Source organism: Chaetodon auriga, chromosome 3, assembly GCF_051107435.1.
Source record: "Chaetodon auriga isolate fChaAug3 chromosome 3, fChaAug3.hap1, whole genome shotgun sequence".
In the NCBI taxonomy this organism is placed as follows: domain Eukaryota; kingdom Metazoa; phylum Chordata; class Actinopteri; order Chaetodontiformes; family Chaetodontidae; genus Chaetodon; species Chaetodon auriga.
This window is the reverse complement of record NC_135076.1, coordinates 24,864,060-24,887,675: the sequence shown is the minus strand read 5'-3', so window position 1 is coordinate 24,887,675 and position 23,616 is coordinate 24,864,060. Positions and strand designations below refer to the sequence as shown.

The 23,616-nt window shown below is 43.9% G+C and overlaps 1 protein-coding gene across 2 annotated transcripts in view; it reads right to left on the bottom strand.

Moving 5' to 3' along the window:
- Positions 1–263: 263 nt before the first annotated feature.
- LOC143318347 (capping protein, Arp2/3 and myosin-I linker protein 3-like) overlaps positions 264–23,616 on the bottom strand; it is a 29,291-nt gene continuing 5,938 nt past the window's right edge. The window contains exons 3-40 of one of the 2 annotated variants that reach the window (XM_076726571.1): positions 22,927–22,977; positions 22,762–22,821; positions 21,909–22,030; positions 21,665–21,759; positions 21,259–21,329; positions 21,051–21,124; positions 20,898–20,973; positions 20,017–20,105; positions 19,076–19,170; positions 18,663–18,749; positions 17,962–18,071; positions 17,783–17,860; positions 17,608–17,684; positions 16,993–17,097; positions 16,793–16,862; positions 15,651–15,732; positions 15,442–15,538; positions 15,144–15,198; positions 14,385–14,557; positions 14,208–14,276; positions 13,663–13,756; positions 12,150–12,248; positions 11,943–12,062; positions 11,746–11,859; positions 11,494–11,669; positions 11,260–11,347; positions 11,059–11,178; positions 8,197–8,263; positions 7,714–7,901; positions 7,321–7,400; positions 4,309–4,482; positions 3,572–3,770; positions 2,716–3,475; positions 2,484–2,590; positions 2,213–2,339; positions 1,520–1,591; positions 1,258–1,365; positions 264–914 (exon numbers count right to left, since the gene is read on the bottom strand). In XM_076726571.1, coding sequence (XP_076582686.1) covers positions 874–914; positions 1,258–1,365; positions 1,520–1,591; positions 2,213–2,339; positions 2,484–2,590; positions 2,716–3,475; positions 3,572–3,770; positions 4,309–4,482; positions 7,321–7,400; positions 7,714–7,901; positions 8,197–8,263; positions 11,059–11,178; positions 11,260–11,347; positions 11,494–11,669; positions 11,746–11,859; positions 11,943–12,062; positions 12,150–12,248; positions 13,663–13,756; positions 14,208–14,276; positions 14,385–14,557; positions 15,144–15,198; positions 15,442–15,538; positions 15,651–15,732; positions 16,793–16,862; positions 16,993–17,097; positions 17,608–17,684; positions 17,783–17,860; positions 17,962–18,071; positions 18,663–18,749; positions 19,076–19,170; positions 20,017–20,105; positions 20,898–20,973; positions 21,051–21,124; positions 21,259–21,329; positions 21,665–21,759; positions 21,909–22,030; positions 22,762–22,821; positions 22,927–22,977 — 4,470 coding nt within the window. In that variant the 3' untranslated portion in view covers positions 264–873. The remainder of the gene's footprint in view (positions 915–1,257; positions 1,366–1,519; positions 1,592–2,212; positions 2,340–2,483; positions 2,591–2,715; positions 3,476–3,571; positions 3,771–4,308; positions 4,483–7,320; positions 7,401–7,713; positions 7,902–8,196; positions 8,264–11,058; positions 11,179–11,259; positions 11,348–11,493; positions 11,670–11,745; positions 11,860–11,942; positions 12,063–12,149; positions 12,249–13,662; positions 13,757–14,207; positions 14,277–14,384; positions 14,558–15,143; positions 15,199–15,441; positions 15,539–15,650; positions 15,733–16,792; positions 16,863–16,992; positions 17,098–17,607; positions 17,685–17,782; positions 17,861–17,961; positions 18,072–18,662; positions 18,750–19,075; positions 19,171–20,016; positions 20,106–20,897; positions 20,974–21,050; positions 21,125–21,258; positions 21,330–21,664; positions 21,760–21,908; positions 22,031–22,761; positions 22,822–22,926; positions 22,978–23,616) is intronic. The other variant, XM_076726572.1, reaches the window with a different exon arrangement.

The window sequence follows — 23,616 nt, the reverse complement described above, 5'->3', positions numbered from 1 at the left end:
TAGTCAAGAGGATATGGTGAACTTGTTAGCAAACTAGCTGCTGCTAGTCACGTTTCTGTCCACCTAATGAATGAATGTAAGCCCCTTCACGCTCCTTTTGGAGAGGAAATACTTTCTACAGCCTTTTTAACAGTTGGGTGATATACTGAACTGAAACAGTAAATCTAATATGATCTGATTTACTAACTGCACAGATAAGAATCACATCCAGGCTGAGCCAACGGCCGACAATAGTTTGTAAAAACGCAGCCACAGCAAGACTCACAGTTGTTTTCCAATAGTGTTTTATTCGTACAGTGAGGGTGCTCATACATAATATTTATTTTTTTCTATAAAATATATTACCTTTCAGTTCCTGAAAGCAAAACTAGATATAAATAATCAAGTTTCATCTGATAAGAAGCAACTCATTTTCAAGTGTCAACCAAGGCAATCGACTGTATCAGCGGTCAGAAATGCACTGCAGATTTAAGAAATCACATTCTAACAAAGACTTTTTTTTTTTTTCCGTCTAGCAAAAAGCCACAATGCTCGAACACTCGGCCCACCGTCCACCAACACAAAAGACGATGATCATTTGGGTTTTCTAAAGTAGCAAATACTGTTAAAACACCACAGAAAGAGTCGAGCGGGTTTTCATGTGAGGAAAGCAAAGACAGAACACGAGGGGGGACGTGACATTCAGGGAGGTGAGTGTTTCAACAGAAGCAGGTGACTGATGCTCTCTGGTGTCTGTCATGTCGCGCCGTTGGACATTTTCTCTCTGGCTCTTCGCTCCTCGCACGCTTTTCTTTGTTTCCTCGTTGGATGAAATGGTCCACAGTTGTCATGACAACGCGGCGGCTGGACAGCGGCGGGTGAATTTCTCGGGCATCACAACAGCTCGCTGTGACCGGGGGCTGAGTTGAGGCTGTCTGTAAAGGACAGAACAGGGCGGGAACCCGATCAGCGGCGGGGGAATAATTGATATATCGCTGTGGTTGATCAATACTGGCATCTGCTCAGCTGCGGGTGCACAACGTTTGGAAACATTCGGGAAAAGTTTCCGCTGAATTATTGTTGTATTTTCAGATTTTATAGACAGCAATTAAATCATAATGTTCCACGATAGTAACACATGCTGTGGTGTTTGATTAGCAGTCGCATTGTGTAACATCTGCAACACACACACACACACACACACACACACACACACACACACATATATATATATATATATATATAGATATATATAAATAAAAACAGAGAGACATGTACCAGACAAGTCCAGTGACTTATTTCTGTTTTGGGGTAGTCTAGGTTTTTTCACGGGGGGTTTGCGATTTGGGGGCTTCTCAACGTTATTAGGGCTTTCCCTGTCAGTGCCTGAGTTAAGTGAGGACAAAAAAAACAACAATTAGAAGCAACAACAACAGTTAGATACAGACGCTTTACACACAGATCAACGTAGATACACAATATCCCAACACCGATATATATATCACAGCCTGTCAATGATAACAGTATCTGTGAGGTGTACCTGCGTCACATGACATGGCCTTTCTGCTTCTCTGTGGTTTCACTGGGGCCTGAGGTCTCAATCCTTCTTCACCTGAACAGCATTCAAGAGAGAAAAACAAGAAAAAATACTTTCTACATGCAATGAGTGACAGATACTACATATTTTTAAACATAGATTACAGTGTAATATTTATGATGCTCAGAGCAAATATATGTCATATTGCAGTCATTCGCAAAGAAACTGTTTTTACTAACAACAGTTTTCCAAAGTGCTCCTGAGTCCATGCACTAATCTCCTTTATCCAATCATGTGTTCACAAAGTGGTGAACTTCTCTCCATCCTCGCTTGTGAACGACTGAGCCTTTCCAGGATGCCCCTTTCATATCCAATCATGATACTCTCACCTGTTACCAATCAACCTGTTCACCTGTGGATTGATCCAAACAGGTGTTTTTGGAGCGTTCAGTCTTTAGCTGCTCCTGTCCCAACTTGTTTGAAATGAGCATCAAATTCAGAATAAGCAGATATTTACTTTGAGCTACTTGTGATATATAAGGAGGAAATAACACATGATGAGAAGTGAACGTTTACTGTGCGTCAGGCAGGCATCTGAGAAGTCTTTTCATAATGGGAATGTCAACACAACTGAGCCATTTACCCGCTCTACATGTGTCACCTGCTTTGAATTGCTTGTGTTTTCGCTGGAGTTACCTTGACTTGCAGCTCTGTCTGGTAATCCGTGCACAGGCTTGTGAACAGGAGGCGGCACAGGAGGAGGAGGTAAGTTCCTCTCATTGGCTGACTCTTTCGGAAAAGTCACATACGAGGACGTCTTTGGCTGTTTTTCGGGTCGGAACAGAAAACATGAACAAATCATTTGCAACTGGCAAATTTGCTTTAGATTTCCAGTAACCACTGACGGACGCGTGCACGCTGTGACATATTTTTTCACACAAACCAGATACCAGGATAAAACGCACACCTTTTCTGGAATCGGAGGAGGTTGACCCTCCGAGTCTCGTCTTCTTTCTCTCTCTTTCTTTTCCATCTTTCCAGCATCCTTCTCTGCCTCTCCTTCCTCCTCTGTACCTGCATGTTAAAAACAGGTGAGCTTTGTGGTTTGTTCACACACTGAGGCCACGAACGCACTGGAAACCTGAAGCTAACATCTCTTTCCAGCCTGCAGCACGTAAACGTGGACGGCAGCGACGTACCTGGTAGAGCGTCTGAGCTCTCGAGCCGATGTCTCTGCCTCAGCTTGGACAGGGTCGGTTTACTGCTTTGTGGAGGGGGATCGGGTTTGGATGCACTGGGAGCAGCCCGAGCAACTCCTCCTCCTGCTCCTCCTCCGAAGCTCCTCCACCCCTCCGTAAAGCCTCCACCAGCATCCAGTCTGTCTCCCTGCATGTCCTGCTGATGCCAGTCTGCAGCTGCTGCCTCTGCGCTTTTCAGAGGATCCGTTTCCTGTTTTGGCGAAGGCGTCCTTTCCGACGGGTACGGCGGCAGCGGCCTTTGAGCCAAATGAAGCCCCTGCACTTGTCTCTCTGCCTTCCTGCTCTGATGTCTGCTCTCGGTCCACTGACTGTCCACCTGTATGTCCGTCGGCCTGTTCTCCGACCACGACCTGTCTATCTGTCTGCCGCCCATCCACTGTCTTTCCATCTTTCTGTCAATCTGCCGCTGGGTGTGTCTGTCAACAGTCCACTGTCTGTCCACGTGTCTGTCCGGGTGTCTGCTCTCAGTCCAGTACCTGTCCGTTTGTCTGTCCGTTGTCCTTGGCTCTCCAAAAGTTCTCTCTTGCAGCCTGTTATCAAACCGCTGTCTGTCTACGTGTTTCTCGCCGTGCTGATCACTCTGCCTCGCCTCTATCCACGGCTTGTCCGCTTGCAGGACCTCTGTCGTCCTCTGTTTGTCGTCCATCCAGTACTTGTCTGTCTCCACCGGCTGTTCAAACACAGCATCCATTTCGGATTTCTGTCAAAACACAACAGGAGGAGGCCAGAGCAAAGATCGCACCAGAGGCAAACTTTCAGTAAAATGAACACTTGTGGTGAGTCAGGCTGACTGTACCTCTCTGGGAGAATAGAAGGGGTGTTTACTTCCTCCCACGCCCGGGTGAGGGATGCCCGGCACTGGTGGCGGACTCAAAACAAGCGTACTTTTCCCCTGGTGATCGTTTGTTCTCCCATCAGCCCCTTCGCCGGGAGATCCAGCTCTGGCAGCGGCCCTCGGAGGCTGAAGGAGCGTGTATACATTCTCTGTGGCCGTCCTGCAAGTCAGAGGACACTGACGACGTTAGACCTGCTGACGTCTCCACACGCTCAGAATAAGGGAATTAAGACTAAAATGTAACAAACTTTTGAGAACAATGTGTTTAGGAAGTATCACTTTTCTGGCAGAAACCAGCCATCCTGATCCGTATTTGACATGCAGCGTGTTCGTTTCTAATCACTTGGCTGAGAATCGGAGCCACCGGCTGTCATCTACATCTGTGCACACACGCTGGTATCAGCCCGCCTGCACTTTGGCAGCTATCAGCCATTTCTTGTTTCAACAAAGAAATGAGGGAGATTTAGAGCGATATTTGTCAGCGCATTTATGGAGTTCAGTGCTGCTGATTGGCCATATAAGAACCAAGAAGAGATAACAGCAGAAAATGTGAAGCGGTGGAGCAGAATATGGGAGAAAAAGGAGCAAGTCATTTGTGATGTGGAGTATTGTTATTTACTGCATCGCATGGGCATTACATTGTCTATTCAAGGTCTTTTGAAACGGAGTGTGTGTGTTGTGTTAGTGCACACACGAACCCTGTGGGTGCTGTAGCAACCGTGTGACACCCGTCTCCGTAAACCTCCGCCTCAGACTCCGGCCCCTGATTGGACAAACTTTGGTTGCGGTTCTTGCGGAAACCGAAAATGGCCAGCATGTTTCTCCTCTTCTTCCTCCTCAGCGAGTGAGCTTTGTGCAGAGAGGAGAGCTGACTGAAAGAGGTGAGAGAGGTTGGATGTCACACATACACTCCAGTCCGGTACAATCATCTTGTGCGCCCACGCCAGTCATCGCTGCTGGGATGTCATTGAATTCATCACAGCCATCCACGCCGCGCTGTCTCGGCGGTTCGAGCGTTGCTAGGTTACGCCTCACAGTACACAATGATTTAACTAAATTGCATTTAAAAGCACTGACTTAACCTGACGATCTGCAGCGAGGAAGGGAGGAACGTTATTCTGATAAGCTGTCGCTGCTGTTCCTGAATTCAGCGCCGCCAAAAGAAAGGCTTAGCAAACATCTAAACATCTGTGCATTAAAGGGTCACCCTGATGGCTCTGCAGCTTTTTTAGGGCTTTGCGTGATTGATGTCGGGCCAAACATTCATTTCCAAAGCAGACTGATGACAAATTTAACAAACTTCCACCACAGCCACATCCAATCAACTGCAGACCCAATTCCAAAACCGTCGGGACGCTGTGTAAAACATAAATAAAACATCACTGGCTAATCGTTTTTGACACATACTCAATTGAAAACAGCACAAAGGCAACATATTTAATGTTTCACCTCATTAGCTTTATTGATTTTTGCAAATGTCTGCTTATTCTGAATCTGACGCAGCAACACGTTTCAAAGGCTGGGAAAGATGTGGAACGCTCCAAAAACACCTGTTTGGAACATTCCACAGGTAAACAGGTTCATTGGTAACAGGTGAGAGTATCATGATCGGCTATGAAAGACGGCTCAGTCGATTGCATCCTGTTATTATTTACGTTTTACACAGCGTCCAAACTTTGTTGGAATCAGGGTTGTAACATTCTAACATACAGACTCCTCTGATCAACAGCATGCAGTCACCAACCAACCAATCACGTCTTGTTACACAGGCCCAAACGCTCCAAACAGCCAGTTCCAGCTTCGCTAATCATCAAAGAGTGACAAAATTAATGTTTCACTTCAGCAGAGATGACGGACAGCAGATTCAATAGCCTCTGAATGTACAAGCAGCCCGCAGGATGCGCTACACAAGCTGAACCTCGCCAGGAGATTACTTCAAAGACAGACAGCACACTGGTCAGACAAGCACAACCACGCTTCTTGAATTATGAAAAGCAATAACCTAAACATAAGCCTGTTAAAGTAAAGCCTCGGGAAATGTGTTTGAACACACAGAAGAGAAAGAATCATTGATTTATATGGTCTGAATAACAATATTTTTTATTTTTTCTCACTCTAAGTCAGTATGTAATGTGTTTGATCATGTGAATGTGATCACAAGTGTCATGTGAGTTGAAATGCCATTGATTAAGATTTAATTAGGAAATTACAAAAATGTAGCGATCTTGACTTGTTGCTCATGTTACATTTAACCTTTTGTTTCTTATGAAAAGATCACACTTAAAGGAATATGTGATCACTTCAAATCTAATCCAGCCTGATATCTTGGAGCTGTGTTGGTAGGTTTGCCACTGAAGGCATCAGCCAAGGTTATGTGTCTGTTGTCAGTTGAACTCCGATAAATCAGAAGCCTCTCACTTCGTTTCTGCATCCTGTTGCATCAAAACAGGTGAAGTCGTTCAGTTGGGTTCAATTCAGTTTCTGCAACATCGAAATATCTCTAAAATCAGATCTTTCTTCAAACTTAAGCTCAAAATGCTGCAGCCAGACAACTCACAAAACCCAGCAGAAGAGTTACCACATAAGGCCTAGTCTAGCACCTCCACACTGGTTATCTGTATGTTTGAGAACCGATTATAAAAATTTAATGAGAAAAGCACATTTGGGGTTGGACTCTGATTATATCACTGACTTACTAACCCCTTACGAGCCTGAATGCAGCCTGAGATCCTTCAGCAGAGGTCTGTCAGAAAGTCAAGGTTAAGGCTCAAACGCACCTTTTCAGCATCGATCACTCTTCTGTTTTTATTGCTTTACTTGTTTTTACTGTATCAGTTCTACTTTTATTTATCATTCATCTGGTAATTCCTGTCGTTGTAAAGCACTTTGCATCTTGTTTTTGGAAAGTGCTATATGACTACTAGTAACACTGAAGCCTCACTTATCACAGTTACTTTTACTGGTGTAATGTTCGTATTGTGTGGTTTTTGCTACTGAGACAGTTTCCCCTCTTTTGTAATACACTCACATTGGAATTATTACAGCGATGGATGAAAAATCCTCTTATTGGAGTTACAGTGTACATGCTCACATTCAGTTATTCCCCTAAGCTACCTTTGCTAAAGATTTGTATTCAGTACACTGCTGTCTTCTCCCAAAGCACACCATACATTTTAGAATGCTTCCCTATTATTGATTTAAGTGATTTCAACCTTGCTGGTGTATTTAAAGACGCTCTCACAGCCAAGATTTCCGCAGGTGTTCATTGCAAAAAAGCATTTTGTTCACAAGTTACATTCTGGGAAATCAAACTCGGTAGACAAACAAAAGCAAACGTCTTCTTGTATTTACTGGAAAAGGTTGTTGTTCAGCAGCTGACTCTACTGGACATCCTTGAAACAATTTTCAAAGCTGGCACAACTGCACTATCACGCAGCAATAGCTTAGAGGCGACAAAATCCTCACTGTGAGGAATTGTCCATTTGAAGCAAGTTAATCTCAAAACAGTGAAATAAATGGAAAACAATGACTGCTTTGAAAGTAGGAACTCAATTAAACAACTTGCAGCATGCTTTGAGAAACGGCAGTAAATTAGAGTAAATGTTATTTGTAGTTAGGGCATGTAAATGGAGGAGGTGCTCTGTGAGAAGAGATGCACATAAATACAGATTCACAAGTCTGAAGGTGGAGACAGTAAAAGAAACTCTTACCTGTCAGGTAGAACTCTTTTAGTATAGAAATCTGGGAGTCCATCATCGAGAGGGCTTATTCCTCCGTTTTCACTGCAGTGCTGCACACACACATTCGTTTTATAGAGGTCAGTTTAGTTGCGCTGGGTTTGATTTGTAAATGTTCTGTATGCATTAAAACAAATGGATTACACTGGCTTCAGTGAGATCACACAATCCAAATGGAGCAATCCACTTTGTATAGATTACCTCTGACAGACACGAGTCTCTGCCAGCAAGGAGAATTATGCATAGAATAGATAGATAGATAGATAGATAGATAGATAGATAGATAGATAGATAGATAGATAGATAGATAGATAGATAGATAGGTAAACGCTATGGATTGAGTACAGGCAATAAACTCACACATACCGTCTCCGCTGGGATGTGCCCTCCTTTGTGCCTCCGCGGAGGCCTCGGCCGAACCCGCGTCACATGATGGAGAGGCAGACCCTGTGTAGGTAGCTCTGACAGGCCCTCCCAGGATGCCGAGCGGGACAGCGGCGAGGAGTACGATGGCACGGAGGGAGGTGGAGAGGAGCTGGAGTCGTCACACAGACCTGATGGCAGCGCAGAGCGATGAAAAGATTATAGAGGATGTGAAACTGAGAAGGCGAAGGCACAGTCAAGGAGACAAGACGTGGGAATCACAGGGAGCCGTCATTTCTGTCAGCTCCAGAACAATCAGCCACCGCTCTGAGATATACTGACTTATATGTTTAAATATATACCTTATATACTTCTCAGAATGAGAGAGGGGAAATGGGCATAAGAGAGTCACCAGAAAACACACTAATGGAGTCCCGAAAGCGACGGGATGGGGTCAGAGCTAAGAGGATATGCAGCAGTACTCACTCAGCCTGGTGGAGACAGGTCGTATTCGTCTTGTTCTCGAGCTGCGCTTCTTAATGGCTATTGTGTCCTGGGAGAAAAAAATGACAAATAAAACATACTGAGATGCTGAGGGATAGTATGAGAGTGAGACACACAAGCAGAACCAAGTGAGCATGTCAAGTAGCACAAATGATACAAGCTCTCCTTCAAGCCAATCAGTGACTTTTGTCAGTGGAGCTTTGTCAAATTAATTCACTTTTAAATACACATGAGGCAAAGTGCTGTTCAAATGTCAAGGCTCAGAAACTGAACATGTAAAAGCAGGCAGTACAAATTAGAAACACACACTGGGACAGAAAAAGGTGGATGAATATGGTACAATCAGCTAAATAACTTCCTCCAGATCATAGGGTGCATGGCAGGAGAAGCTTGATTACAGAAAATGTCAGCGGAAAGAAGCTGGATCCAACTCCTGAAATGACTGAGGTCAGTATGAACGACTGAACAAAGCTTTCGGGAACAAGGATTAACTGTGGCACGTGAGATTTTTAGCCATACTTTGGTTTATGCCAAACACCCATTCCCATCATCCTCAGCTCTACTTTGTGTTTAGTGGTAATTATCAATGTTAGCATCTTAACACAGTTAGCTGAGATGCTGCACAAGGTAAACATTATACCTGCTACACATCAGCATGTTAGTATTATTACTGTGAGCATATTAGCAGTACGGTGTAAGCAGTTAGTTAAAAGACCCTCACAAAGCCGCTAACATGGCTGTAGACTCACTGTCAATATGACCACCACAGAAAGTTACTAGCTTTTGTATTGAAGCATGTTCTGATCCACCCCTATGGATCTTTGAATAGATAGATACAACAGAATGTCATCAACGTAACGCTGGACGGAAATATACGTATGAATAACAGAAAGAGGACACATGTAAAGAGAGAAAATGAAGGGGCCAAAAATGGATCCTTGGGGTACTCCACAGAAGACACTAGCTAATGTCAGCAGCCAATGAAAAGTAAAATTTTTACTGCCACCAACATCAAGAGCTAAGAGTGTTTTAGATGATCAAAATGTCTCATTCAGAGCTGCTAATTGTATTTTGTCAAATATACAGGGGACCTTCAACGACGTTCCCCAAGAACAAGTTTAGAGATCTGATGGAAATGATTTAAAACTGTGGAGTTCGGGGAAGGCTTTGCGAAGAATGGTTGCTCTGATGATTGTTTGAACTTCTGGTGAGAAAGCTGTCACAGCAGCTTCCAAAATCTGTCTGAGGTAATTCTGGAGGACATAATATCCAAGCAGCAAGTTGTTGGTTTAATGAGACCCTGTTTCTGACATCATTGGTATAAAATGATCTATAATAGCAGCCTTAGTGCAGCTGAGGAACTGTACTGTGAATAAGTGCCCTTATATTTTCAGCTTTATAGACCAAAACTTCTGGCAGGTTTTAAAGGAGACATCAAGGCTGGAGGCGTCTGACTGAAATGTTAATGACTGAACTGATTGTGTTGGAAAGGGCCCAGGGCTTATGTCAGATTCTTCAGATAATATCGGAGAAACAGTTTACTGCAGTTTTACCTGCTGTCTTGTAAATATCAAACTGCTCTTTTAGTGTGTCAGCAGAGATTTGCAGTTTATTCTGTTTCAGGTTCACTCTGCTTTCCTACATTCCAGCCATATTGATGATATTCAGATTTAGTTTAAGGTTCGGTGACTTGGTGTTAAAGAAACACAAACTTTTTGTGGGTAACTGCGGAAGAAAATTCAGCTATTTGTTGAGAAAAAGAGCAGGAAGCAAAGGAAACTAGAAAATTAACAAGAAAGGTATCATCTAAATTTGGAAACTTACTGTAGGTATAATGATAGAGAGAAGATCTGTATGAGGGCACAGGGTACTGGACTAACCAAATTAGATAACAACTTTACATTTATCATCACTTTTAAGTTTAAAGCGAGTCCAGCTTATGGTGTATGAATCAAAGACCTTTTGGAATTTAGACTTTCACTTCTGTGCTTCAATCAAGCCAATCAGAGAAACACATTTAAAGGCCAGAACACAGTTGAATTGATGATAAACATCAATCCAAGTATTGCTGAAACGTCTCCAGTGGAGGAGTTAGGGCTCTTCAAATTCTGACCTTCTTGTCAAGAAAGTCAGTGTAATGCTTCAAAATGCCAGAGCCCAGAGGAAAATCCATCAATTCCTCTAACTTTTGCCAAGACTCAAGCAGTGTTATTTGGTCAGTAGTTGCAGAATTCATCCATATTGAATAATATGGTAAAGGAGGAGAGTGACCCGAATACAGCTATCCTATTTGTTGATGCATGTAAGATTAAAAACAACAAACGTACAAAATATACAATGGAAAACTGCAATTTGACTGTCCGTGTCTGACAGAAACAGGAGACAGAATCAGGCCTGGAGATCACTGAAGAAGACTGGAATAATAATATGTGAAAGTCACACTAATAGCACCTCAGGGAAGGTTGAAAGAACATTATATGATAAGTAAATGCTGGAGGTAGAAGCAATGTGGTAAAAAAAAAGTGGCTGACCATTTTCATATTTTTTGGTCTTGTACTTTATTTTTTATATTAGCAATAGAGAAGATATAAGATATGATATTATAATCCTTTTAAATCTCTTTAAACTAGTTTTGGCTGCTAGCAAGAAAACCATCACACACATATGTGTGCAGGAAAAACTGGACTGTTGATGACGGATGAATGGAAAAATGTATGAAACTAATGTTAAAAAGAGCAAGAAGTCCAGAGCAGCAATGACAAGACACTGTCCCACATGAGATACAGAGGGACAAACGGAAAGATGAGCCTAATTTTATTCATGTGTCTGTATATTCACACTCACTATGCTGGTGCTGAGCTCCTCATCTGTGATGTCCAGAGAGTCTCTGTGCCGGTTAAACCTCCATCCTGTCCCATCTTCACCTGTCCCCTCCCAGTGTTTAAGGTGAGACACCTGCCGAGTCTGAGACAGACAGCGCTCTTCAGTCCCGTTGACGCCCACTCAGACAGGTAATATCTTTTACAATGAGTGCTTTGTATTTACCAGGGTCTTATGGGTGGTGTAGAGCTCCTGCAGTATTTGGTCCACGATGGAGTTGGTGAGATAGGAGACCACTGACAGCTTCACTTCTCTGGGTTAGAGGAATGGGAGAGACAGACGGGAAGAGGTTTGGTAAAAGCGAGAGGAAATCAATAACCGGCTTATCAGATTCAGACTCATTGCTGCAACCATTTACAGCCGCTCTCCCCGTTTTCCTTTGCTGCATCTCTCTCTTACTCTAAGGCCCGGTGAATGTCCTGCGCCGCTCGTTCCATCAGAGCTGTCCGGATGGCAGAGCGAGGGATGGACACGCGCTCGGAGACGGACGACAGCGGAGGGCTCAGCCTCTCTGCCGCAGAAGAAGACAAAGGGCAGAGCTCGCGACAGAGAGACACCATGGAGTCGACGATCACCTGCAATGGACGCCGGCCATCAGTAACTCAGTCATCTGTGACGGATCATGGCGTGAAAAGAGGCTCTTGGACGTACCTGAAGCTCCTTGTCCGCGGCTTTGGCGAGCTCACCAGCCAGAGAGTCCAGTCTCTGCCGCACAGGCCCGTCCACGGACAGCACATGAGCCAGCTCACACAGTGAAGGGTACAGCTTAGAGAGGGAAAAGAAATGCATTCAAATGTCTGTGTGGCAGCGCTGCAAATACTACGCTTGTATATTTCCCATCAACTCACAGCGCGGGAGTTCCTGGCCTCTTTTAGCACTTGCTTAGCAGCTTGAATCTCCTCCATCTCCCCGACGCCTCGTAACACACACACCTGCTGCTGGACACGCACGCAGAGGCGCTCCATCACCTTGGAAACAGACAGGCGGGGGAGTGTTACGAGCGCCGGACACACATAAAACAAGCATAAACACATGCCGAGGTGATGGTCCGCTACCTGCTCGGCGGTGCTGGTCACCAGGCCTTGGTGCAGACGCAGGGCCTGCCTCTGAGAGAAGCGCTGGGTCTGGTTGTTCCTCACCAGAGCCCGCTGGATCTGTGCAGCAGAGACAGAAAAACGGAAACAGAAAAGACCAGGTGATGAGGCAACAGGTGGACTGTTGCAGAGGAAGCAAAGAGCAATGAAGCAAACAAAGGATGCAGAGAAGAGGCTGATGTATCGTTTTATAGTTTATGTTTCTGATGGTTGTAAATTAACATGTCGTCTACTTCCTTATCAGGCTAAGAGCAGCCTCTGGAATCTAAAAACTACATTTTTCTTTGATATTTTTATTGCTTTTGGTCATTTGCTTTTATTCTGACCTCTGATTAAATAAAACAGAACAGAAAAGTCATAAAATGCTAAAACGGCACCAAACTGGCCACTGAGTGATTTATATCTGCCAGCCTCGTCTCGCCATGTGAGGCTGCCACCGTCCATCCATCCAGTGTTAAAGACCGGAGCACTTTGATGGAGAAAAGTGTAGGCGAGTGGAGTTTGTTTTCATTTTTATCTATTTGCAGCAGCATCAAAGTGCAGAATCTTTCACTAAAGCATAATATATTCATCTTGTCTGGCAGACATGCTGCTTTCATGATGCTTTCAGTTCAGTTTCCTCGTCTTTTTCTTTTCTTTTAATAGGTTGTTTCATGATTTACACTTTGTATTATGTGTTTTATATGCATATATAATACATACCATGGCTTAGAGACTCTTGAATATGCCACATTATTTAAAGTGGCCCTAAAAAATATCTTTATATTAACAAACTATCAAATGTCAACGTGAAAACAATGTGAGAGATGAATCTACAGAGAATTATCATCGGAATCTGCAGCTCCCTTCTCTTTTACAGAGCTTCAGAGTGAGTTTCAGCTCACTGTTTAACTGTCTGAACCCCAGTTTTACTGCTTCACTTTATTCTCACGTCTCTCATAGTGTCATTTTAGCAACGCTGTGCTCAACACCAAACAGCAGACAGACACAGTTAGCGACTCACTGGTGAACAAAGTGGAGCATTTAGCAGCTAAACAGGCAGATATTTCCCTCAGCAGTCGGAGGAGACCAAAAACAGGGCTAAAAGAGACTAAATGAACTTAAACTCTCCAGGTGGCCAGAAATTATTATATGTCGGGTCATTTCTTTGTTAGGTGAATCAAGACATCACCATCATTTTAAAGGAAACTACACGAATACTTCAGCGGTACGATTTTTACATTAAATGATGATCATCACACAAAGTTGGGGTATAGATACACAACTGGTAGAGGCTCAGATTTGCTCTGTTTTTATCTTTTTCCTCTGTCAGAATCTAACATTTCTGCTCAATTCTGATTCAAAACACTTGAATTAATGGTTCAGACGTAAAGGGCAGAGGCAAAACTTGCTTTTGAAGATGCAAGACAGCATGATGAAGATGTTCTGAAGCAAAACAGAAAGATTTCATCAAATCTCAGTAGTTGATGCCAACCTTGGTCAGTGCCTGCTCTGTCCTCTCGGGGGCGCTGCGGTACGCCTGGCTGATGTCACTTAGGGGTAGAGGCATGTACTGCAAGGTGAAATTACTGAGAGAGGAAAGAGCAGAAGAGGAAGGAAGACCAGAGGAAGGGTCGAGTTACTGGAGGAGGCAGTGACGGACCAAAGAGAGAAAATAAATAAAGTGGGTTACAGATTCAGAGGTTGCTTAAGGTTAATATCCCCAATGGACAAAACTCATCCCAAAATATCCCTCCTATTCCATGCAATGAGTGAGTAATACTTTGATCTTTGCAACCATGTCATCCAACGCCTAAAGGTAAGTCTGGACCATTTAAGATAGCAAAGTGGAAAGCAACAATTTGCTCGGCTCGCGTTGCAAATTCCAGTGTGTTTAAACGCTCTGAAATAGAAGGCAGATCTATCACGGTGTCTAAAAATCAATACCGTTCTTGTTGCAGGTCTATAAGATCTCCTCTTATTTATTGACTCCAGCGTGCATACACAGATGACATGTTGATGATGTTTTAATGCTCTTACTGTTCAAGTGCCCGGGCCACATCCAGAAATCCTGCTGCAGAGGTGTTGTTGCGATCCCATGTCACACTCCTGCAGGGAGAAATCGTCGCCTGCACTGAATACAAACCCCCATAAAGAGTGCAAGCCACACTGCGAAAAACAAAGAAACATCCTCTCGCTACACTTTTTTCCCTTCACCTGAGCGTGGTGTTGATCTGCAGGGCTTTGCTCAGCATCTTGGCGCCGATGTCGTCCATGTTGTTGCCGCTCAGGTCCACTTTTCTCAGGCAGGTGTTGCTGCCCAGGGCGTTGACCAGGACGGTGCCCCGAGACCGCAGGCGCGACTCGGTCAGCGACAGAGACTGCAGGGCCTGGAGGGCGGAAACAAAGGTGGAAGAGGCCTGTGTTAGAGTCAGTGTGATATTTAGGAATAAATAAAGATGAGAAAAAAAGAGAAAATCTAGCAGTGGAAAGGGAAGAGGGGAGCCGTGAGGAAGAAGTGCAGTGAAATTTACTGCAGAGTAATGTGACAGCTCGCCAATATGACTTTACATGCTGTATGTGTGAATTATTTACAATATGTGTGTGTAGTGATATAGACACGGTGCCTGCCAGGCTAACAGAGGAACAGTAATAATTAATGATAGTGACACGTCTGCAGTGAAACATATGGCAATTTGTTCAAGAATGCAGAATATCAACTGTAAATGTGCTGCTGCATATTTGATGCTACTTACATTAAATCAAGTCATGCAAGTTTATTATCCGGATTATTTTTCCCTTCCAGAATATGATGCAGTGAAACTAGGTTTTGTGATTGTTTTCTGTGTCTTTGCATCTGATCCGTTTCCTATTTGGGTGATTTGTTATGAAGCAAACCCAGTGCCGGCACATTGTTAAATCTGCATCTTACAGTATCTTTTTATGAGCGTGGACATTTCCTGTGCTCTCACTCACGCATTCCTCCTCCTGTATGAGTTGAACCAGCTTCTGCAGGACCTCATCCAGAACCCTGCAGACACGAACCGCGGAGACAAACACAGAGACGAGGCTGGATGAGCTGGCGCGAGTCATTTCCTGCTGCCAGCGAGCTGTCGGCCCGAGGAGCAGCAGCCGCTTATGAAAACGGAAGTAAAATCGCAGGCACGCACATTCAAGCTGGCACATGTAGTGCACGCGCCCTCGTGTTCGCACACGCACACACACACACACACACAAAACGGCAGTAAAGCAAGACATGGAGCACCGGCAGCACCTGTTTTTGATGTTGAAGTTCTTGCCCAGATGAAGGTGTTTGAGGGAGGGGTGTCTGGAGAGGGCCGGCAGGACTGTGAGCAAGTCTGCATCGAGACCTGTCAACACACACACACACACACACACACACACACACACACACACATATATATTAAGAGCTCGACAGGAAGTCAAGGTCACAGCATGATGTGATGAAGCGTTCTACTGTACCGTTGTCTGAAATATCCAGAGTGCCGATAGAGGAGACTCTGGGGAAGAGTTCCTGGATTACAGCAGCTCCCGCGGACCTCAGCTGGAGACATAGACGGAGACAGAGAGAGACAGAGAGAGAGAGAGAGAGAGAGAGACGTGGAAAACCAACATATGCACAGGCATGAATTTGAGTCATTTTAGGTTTAGTCTTGGGGGAATTGTTCTATTTTTCCACAGTGAGGCAGATTTATGGATGCCTTCTTTATGTCTCTGCAGGCAGTGTGAAGGCTTGTTGAGCAGTGAGTGTTGCTTTGCGTGTGATCTGCAGCTGCTCTGCTAAGTGGTAGGGAAAACATCTTCCGCTACCTGTTAGCTCGGCATTGTTTTTCGCTTAAACAAGCAAATACGTGAATATCCGAACAACCTGAAAGAACTGGGTCCATCGTCGAAGCTGTGGTTGCTCATAAAAGAATCAACCTGCTACTACTTAAACGTAACATAGCTCATTTACTCAATTATTGTACATAACTGCAATTTTGAGGTACTTTTACTTCACGGGAGAAATTCCATTTTATACAGCAATACTTGTACTTCAATCCAAGCATTGTTAATTTAATACAGAGCAAAATATTGTATTTTTTCCACTTTGTTTATCTGAGAACTAGTCACCAGTTGATTGGTCACACTTTAGAAATTCTGTTTTTCTGAATGTTGTAGAGTGAATATGAATGTCTAAAAGAAATTGTGCAAATTATATCAACTCCAAGTTTTTTTTTGGCCCTGACTTCAGCTGCAAAATTAGGGCCAAAATGTGTACTTGTGACTGAAATGTGTCTGCTTATGTGTGACTTTGGTGTCACTCACAGTGTGGGAACTTTGAGTTTCAGACACAGTCTTTGGCTTTGAGTCTCTCCGACTACAAGTCTTCTCTACACACTCCCAAACCTGAACTTCTTTTCTCAAGGGTTTAAGAAAGCTGACACAACACAAGCTTTGAAATGATTCGTCAGCATCTTTTCACAAGCTCACAATCTTACAGATTCGTACTTTAGTGCATAGGAAAAGCTTGTGATACCATTAAAGTGCATGAGGAGGAAATACCGAACTGTCCCTTTAACTTGAGCGTCAAATGCACTGCAGCTGTGGAGGTGAACTCTTACCTCGCAGCCACTGATGTCCAGATGAAGGTCATTGATATGTGGATTGGAGGTTAACCCTGTTAGGAGAGCCCTGCGGAGACAAGTGAGAAAAGACAAGGAGAGGAAGTCGAGGATGTGCTTTCAATCTGCCGTGGCTGCAGAGGAGTTTGGACAAAAGGGAGCACATCTGACAGGAGAATAAAAGGCGGCAGGGCGAGTACCTCAGAACATCAGGGGGCAGCTTCATAGAGGCCAGGCTGACATAAGTGAGGCTGAAGGCCGAGCTGAAGAACTGACGGAACAGCGGCAGCGTGTCCTTCACTTTTCTATTGGTTAAAAAAACAAGAGATGAAAGAGAGGAGACGTAGAAGTGAGGAGAGAGAGAGTGGGATGGGATGAGGCCGGCCACACTGTTGACATGCCGGGTAAATATGAGTACTGAGCGCGGAGCACCGACACAGAATGAGAAACAGAGTGAATATTGCTTTGGTGTAAGAGGAGGGAGCGAGAGGGGTCAAATGATAGATAGCTCTGCTTAAATATTCATGAGTCTTATCTATGCAGACAGCGCAGAGAGTTCTGGTTTTAAACGGCAGGAGACACACCCACAGAGAGGAAACACAATGTTCCATTCCCACAAAGCTCATTTCTGATTTCCCATTAAGCAAGAGATGGAGATAATGACAAAAAAAAAAAAAAAAAAGAGGGAGAGGGTGAGGGAGGGAGAACGGATGATGAAAGAGGCAGGCCTTCACGGCAAAACAAGGCTGATATATTCCCAGATTTGGCTTTGCAGCGGCCTTTATTGTTTAGGTAATCTTAAAGATGTGACTAACCTGTGGGAGAAGGAATTTTTGGAAAGATTCAGAAAGGAAAGATCAGCGCAACACCCCCTCAGAAGAGCCCCAAATAGCTGCATGAGACACAGGGTGGAGACGGTTAATCTAGGCTGAGAAATGCATTTCTTTCGCACATAAACATTTGATCGACCTCTCGCCATTAAATACTCACCGAGTCCACGGAGCAGTCCGTGCCTGACAGATCCAAATGGACCAGGCAGTTTGGCTGAGACAAAAACAGATACAAGTTCTGCAAACAGAATAAGAGAGAGATGTCATATTAAGCCGGAAAAGTGGTGTATAAATGGAGCAGTGTGTGTTTTTGTTTCCAGATGGGCTGCGCTCTCTGACCGAGGCATCCTCCCCCGAGAGGACCCCGGGGTTCTTGCTCAGGTCCAGGTGCAGGAGAGAGTTGGAGTACTCATCACTGGAGCACAGAGCCTGAGAGAGAGACACCACTCCTGAGAGAGAGAGATGGATAAAAGGAGGAAGAGAGAGACGGTAGGAGGAGGGGGGGGGGGGGGTTGTACAATATTAAAAGACAGAGAACGCTCTCAAAACATTTTGTGTGCTTACATTATTCATACACATCTGCAGTGGCAGATATCAGTGGATGTAATGGGAAGCAGTGCGTCGTATCTGTCTGCTTCAATGTAATATTTAAATTCTCCACTGGGTACAAGGTAAGATGAGACAGTAACAGGAGGCATGCTGCCCGCAGGGCTGCACAAGACATCATACACTAAGTCAATATGGAGCTGCAGCAGGGCCAAAACATGAAGCAAAGCTCTTCAGGAGGCAGAATTATCTGAGGCTTTGGAGGTTTTATATTCCTTAACCTACAATCTAACCCAAACTCTGAAAGCTGCTCCATCAGCTGCAGCTTTAGAAAAAAAGTGACGTGGGTGTTATGTGACTAATTTCCACCTGATTTTGGTGCGTTACTGTCTTTAATTGTAGGAAATCCCGCAAACGGGGGTCACACTTTACTGACATTATTGGATTAAATAGAGAAAGAGAAGGCGGGAAACCAGAGAGGGACGAGCCCAAACCTTTGGAGGTGAGTGAGGTCTTGGAGAGGTTGAGGAGACGGAGTCCCTTGCTGAGGCGACACACCTGCTGGATTAAGTTGGACACACCTGCAGCATGCACACAACAGAAAATCAGACATTGAACCCGTCAGATCTGTTCTTGGTCATCTTGGGCTGAAAGAGTTTTTCATACAGCCACCAACAAGCATCAAAGTGGGGCATGATGAAAGAGAAGAATATTATACTCATTATTATTCAAACGGAACAGCTTCTCTCATCTAACTCTGAAACAAGAAAAAATGTTGTGGATGTTTACCAGAAACCTTATCCATTATGTTTCTTTCAGCAGACTTCATTCATCTATGAAATGGCCGTTCTGTAGTTATTTTGCGGGACCTGAAGCTCAGAGACATGAAGCCGACGTTTCATCGTACCTTGGTTGTCCAGTGAGTTATGGGCCAAGTTGAGCGAGTGGATGACAGAAGAAGGGTTCTCCGAAAGAGCAGCTGACATCTTCTGTGGAAAGTCTCTGTGACGTGGGTCCGTAGTTTCGCACAGAAAAAAAACACACGTTGTAGTACTCAGTACTCAGATGTTGTGCTTTAGTAAAAGTAGCAACAGTGTAGAAATACTCTGTTACAAGTAAAAATCATGCATTTGATTTTTTTACTTAAGTAAAAGTACAAAAGCATAAGCATCAAAATACATTTCAAGCACCAAATATAAAAGTGTTCATTATGCAGAATGGAATATTTCTGAATAATTGATATTATATTATTGAAATATAATCACTGATGAATTAATGTGTTCATCACTTTAATGTTGAGGCTGGTAAAAGTGGTTTAACTGCTTAGCCTGTGAATGTCCCTTTGGGATCAATAAAGTTTTGTCTTAATCTATAATACATCAGAATTTATTTGTTGATTATCTTTTGTATTATTAAGAAAAAAAAATGAAGTGGAGTAAAAAGTACAATATTTGTCTCTGAATTGTACTGCAGTAGAAGTACAAAGCAGAAAATGGAAAAACTCAAGTAAGGTACAAATACAGTACTCGGGTAAATGTGCTTCGTTACTTTCCATCACTGCTTTCATGAAGACTGACATCAGAATGGTCAACACGTGTGCAGCAGAGCTGAGATGTCCTGACTAGTCTGGGCCAAACTCTGGAGCCCCTCACCAGGATGATGTTTCAGACTTTAGAAAGCTCCCTTCAGAGCGGCTGAAAACATCACACTGTTTTCACCGGCTGAGTAGTACTCCGTGTGACAAGCAAACAGATCTTCATGTGAACCATCAGCTCCCTTTGGAGCAAACAGAGTTTATGGAAGACGGCATGGACGAAAAGTCAAAGAGAGGTGATAAAAAAAACTCACGATTTTAACCCTGCGTTCTCCAGAGTGATCTCTTCCAGGCTGGAGGATTTGCTGACTGTATGCAGGACCTGCTCAGTGACCTCTGACCCCTTTAGGAAAAGGGAAAGATTTAGTTAGATAGATAAACTAGATCATTTATTGTTCTGTGCGATATGATTATTCTCCCCACAGTCTGGGCACACAAGACTACTCCGCCAAACTGCAGGCTAATCCAGAAATGTTCAAAGAGGCCGAATGAGGCCTGGTTGCTGAAATCTAGCGGCTAGCTGTCACTCAAAGCAGCCATGCTCAAGCATAACTTTAAAACTTCATATAACTCAAATCAGTAAGTTATGTACAAACTCACCCTTGTATAGATGTCACAGACGGGGAAATTAGCTACAGAGAGCAAAACAGTTTTTTCTACCAGGCTGTTTATTTCTGCTGTAAAGTTGTGCATTTTAATATGGGGGTCTATGGGGATTGACTCGCCTTTGGAGCCGGCTTCAAGTGGCCATTCGAGGAACTGCAGTTTTTGCAGCACTTCGATGTTGCCGCTTGACAAAAACATGAGTCCATTTGAGCGTCACTGCTTCACTTTGTTGAGGGCGGAGATAGCGGAGGGCATCAGGCTCTTACTGTAGCGTGCTATGGTGTGCACTTTGCGTGTGGTGGCTGTGTCATTGAAGGCTGGGATGCTGGGAGATCAATGATGTTAGAGGCACTGTGTGTGGTTGTCTGGATGGCGCTTATGCACGTTGGTAATGAAATGATCAAAGCTGAGTTAATGCTGATCACTGCTGATGGAGACGTAGCAGCAGAGGGTAAAGACAGATTTAAGCTAAAGATAAGAATGTTTCACCTGCTTTGCAGCAAACTAAACCAGAGACGTTCATACTTACTATACGCAGGTCTTTGCAGTACAGTTTAGTGAACCAGGTGTTGTATGCCATTGATGCCACAATCACCGCCAAATCCCTGGAAAAGATAAAACTGAGGTAAATGAGGAAACACGCACTGGAGGAAACCGTGCTTGACCGCTCTCCGTCCCTCACCTGCTCTCCAGGTGGCTGAAGTCCAGCAGGTTAAACTCTCGGTTGTCCTGGGAGTGATAGATGGTGTCCACGTCCTAGGAGCAACATTACCCATGAGCCTGTTTGCTGCAGTGTACGACCCCCCCCCCCCCCCCCATTTTGTGCCCAGTGCTGTGCGTAACGCTCAAAAGCACTCACAGCGACACAGGCACAGTCCCACAGCTCTTACCCACTGCACTTCCTCCTTGCAGCTGATGCCATTATAGTCGCACAGAGCGGAGTACGTCTCGGAGAAGCCTCCTGAGAGAGGCGGGCGGCGGGGAAAAAAAACAAGAGAGAGAGAATAAAATGAATGAGTTGATGTGAACAGCTGCTTCCTTCGGCGATAACAGGAGAGAAAATGGAGGAAAATGCACACAGAAACATTTGTTCAAATTATCAATCTTTTATTTGTGTGACAGAGCACTTTAAAAAGAACATCTGGGAGACCATTTGTGAAGCCTGTGAGCCAACTTCCTCTTGAGTCTGCCAATTTGCGAGCATGTGCCCCTATCTGTGCGTGTGTGTGTGTGTGCGTGGCTGCATGTGCACGCATGTGTGCAAATTCCCATGTTTGATGATAATGTCTCTCTTACCACAGGCCCTCTGGGTTTCCACTGAAGTCTCTGAGCTGGGTGAGTACTTCCTGCTGCCCTCAGAAAGGTCACTGTCTGAATGACAGATGGAAGGGCTGCACAGATAAAAGACACACAGATTCTGTGAGGCATCATTCATCTTTTGATTACTGGACAAATAAAGGTCACTCTTCTTTAAACTTTCTGATTATCTGCCACTGCACAGATACGTGATTCATTCAGATTTTGCTTTTTTCACACTTACGCAAAAATGGAGTTGTTGAATATTCGAGACAGAGCGAAATTAATATGGCTGACCACATGATTGAGGTGCTCGCGTGACTCGAACCTCAGGGAGTAGCTGGACTTGTCAGTGTTGATAATCACCTGCAAAGAAAATGAAAGCCAATCAGACGCAGAGTAGGATGGGTCATGCCGAGTGGGATTGTATGTATATTTATGACACATTATAATGTAGTTATAAGCAGAACTAAGAAGATTTAAGTGTTAGTTACTGTCCAGTATTTTCAACAATTACAACTTCTCCTATGAAGACATATTTTATATTCTTAACTGTGTTATATTCTCAGTTGATGTCTCTTTATATACCAGCGTCCAGACAAGGATGCTTAGTTAACTCCATCAGCAAACACTTACAAAGACCTTATATGCGATTACAGCTACATTATAGTGCAGTATAGTGGTACGATACTGCGCTATAATACACTAAATCCATCATTTGTGAGTGCATTCTTTACTGAATTACAGAAAGATCGGGTGAGTAAAACTCAAAAGACGTCCCTGTGCTCTTTCAAACAATCCAAACTATTCTCCCTTCAGCAAAAAGAAAATACAAACCTCCTTTTCTGACCTCCCCTCCCAACCTCGTAATTCTCTACAGTCCTGAAGCACTTTTTCTTGTTGCCAGAGGAGACAAAGTTAATAAGAGAGCATTGACTGTCACTGTGGCTGTTTTGATAAATGCTTTAAATGCATTTTGTCATTCCTTGAAGGCTAAAGTGATGTAACCATTCCACTATACAACTGTACAGACAATTGATTAGCCGTAACAATGGAGCGGAGCGCGTGCAGCGTTCAGTACTAATGTGAAAATTCACCTGGTGCTCAGGCTGGGAATTCAAAGCTCGAATCTCCAAGAAGTTGAATGTGGATTCGACCTGTGGTCACAGATTCAGACGACAAAGCAAAGATTTCAGCAGGCATTGTGAAAGAAAAAGCTCCATACTGTTTAGTAACTGCACACACAGAGCGGTAAGAGGTACCTTAGCGGGAATCTTGGGCGCCAGGAAATAGAGACGCCATGTTGTGAGGACCTAAAAAAAGGGAGCGAAGTAAATTGAATCAAGATTACGGAAAAGTTCGCTGCACAGTCGCAATCCCCAAGGGGAGAAAATAGTCCCAGGAGTTTCCATGGCAATGATGAGAGGGAAATGAGAAGTCCTCTCTATATTCATGTATTGATCGAGCTAAAAGCCCTCTGTGTTGGAGACACGTTGTCCAACATTAATAGATTAACATACTGTGATACAGGCTGAGAAATGATGGCATGTTGCAACGTTTTAATCACATTCCCACAAATATAATTTCATTAGCATTACATTACGACTGCTGTGGGCAAGCATGAGAGAGGCTCATGTATTTAATTTAGACATACAGAGCAGCATCGGGCTCAACAGTCAATAATTTCTAGTCAATCAGCATTAATAGGCCTTTAAGGTTTTAATATCAGAACTTAAAGGGAAGAAGTGCCCATTTCAAGTCAGAAGTTCTGTTTTTCTCCACATTTCAAGTCAAGGGATCTGTTCCAGTGCCAGAAATGTCGGTCATGCTGGGTCAGGATGCCAAATTAGCATTTTCGCTACACTACCTCCGCTAATTTGCCGTCTGCAGTCTAAAGTGCGTGGGATCATTTTTAGTGCAATGCAAAGTTGATGGGAATTTGGACGTGACCA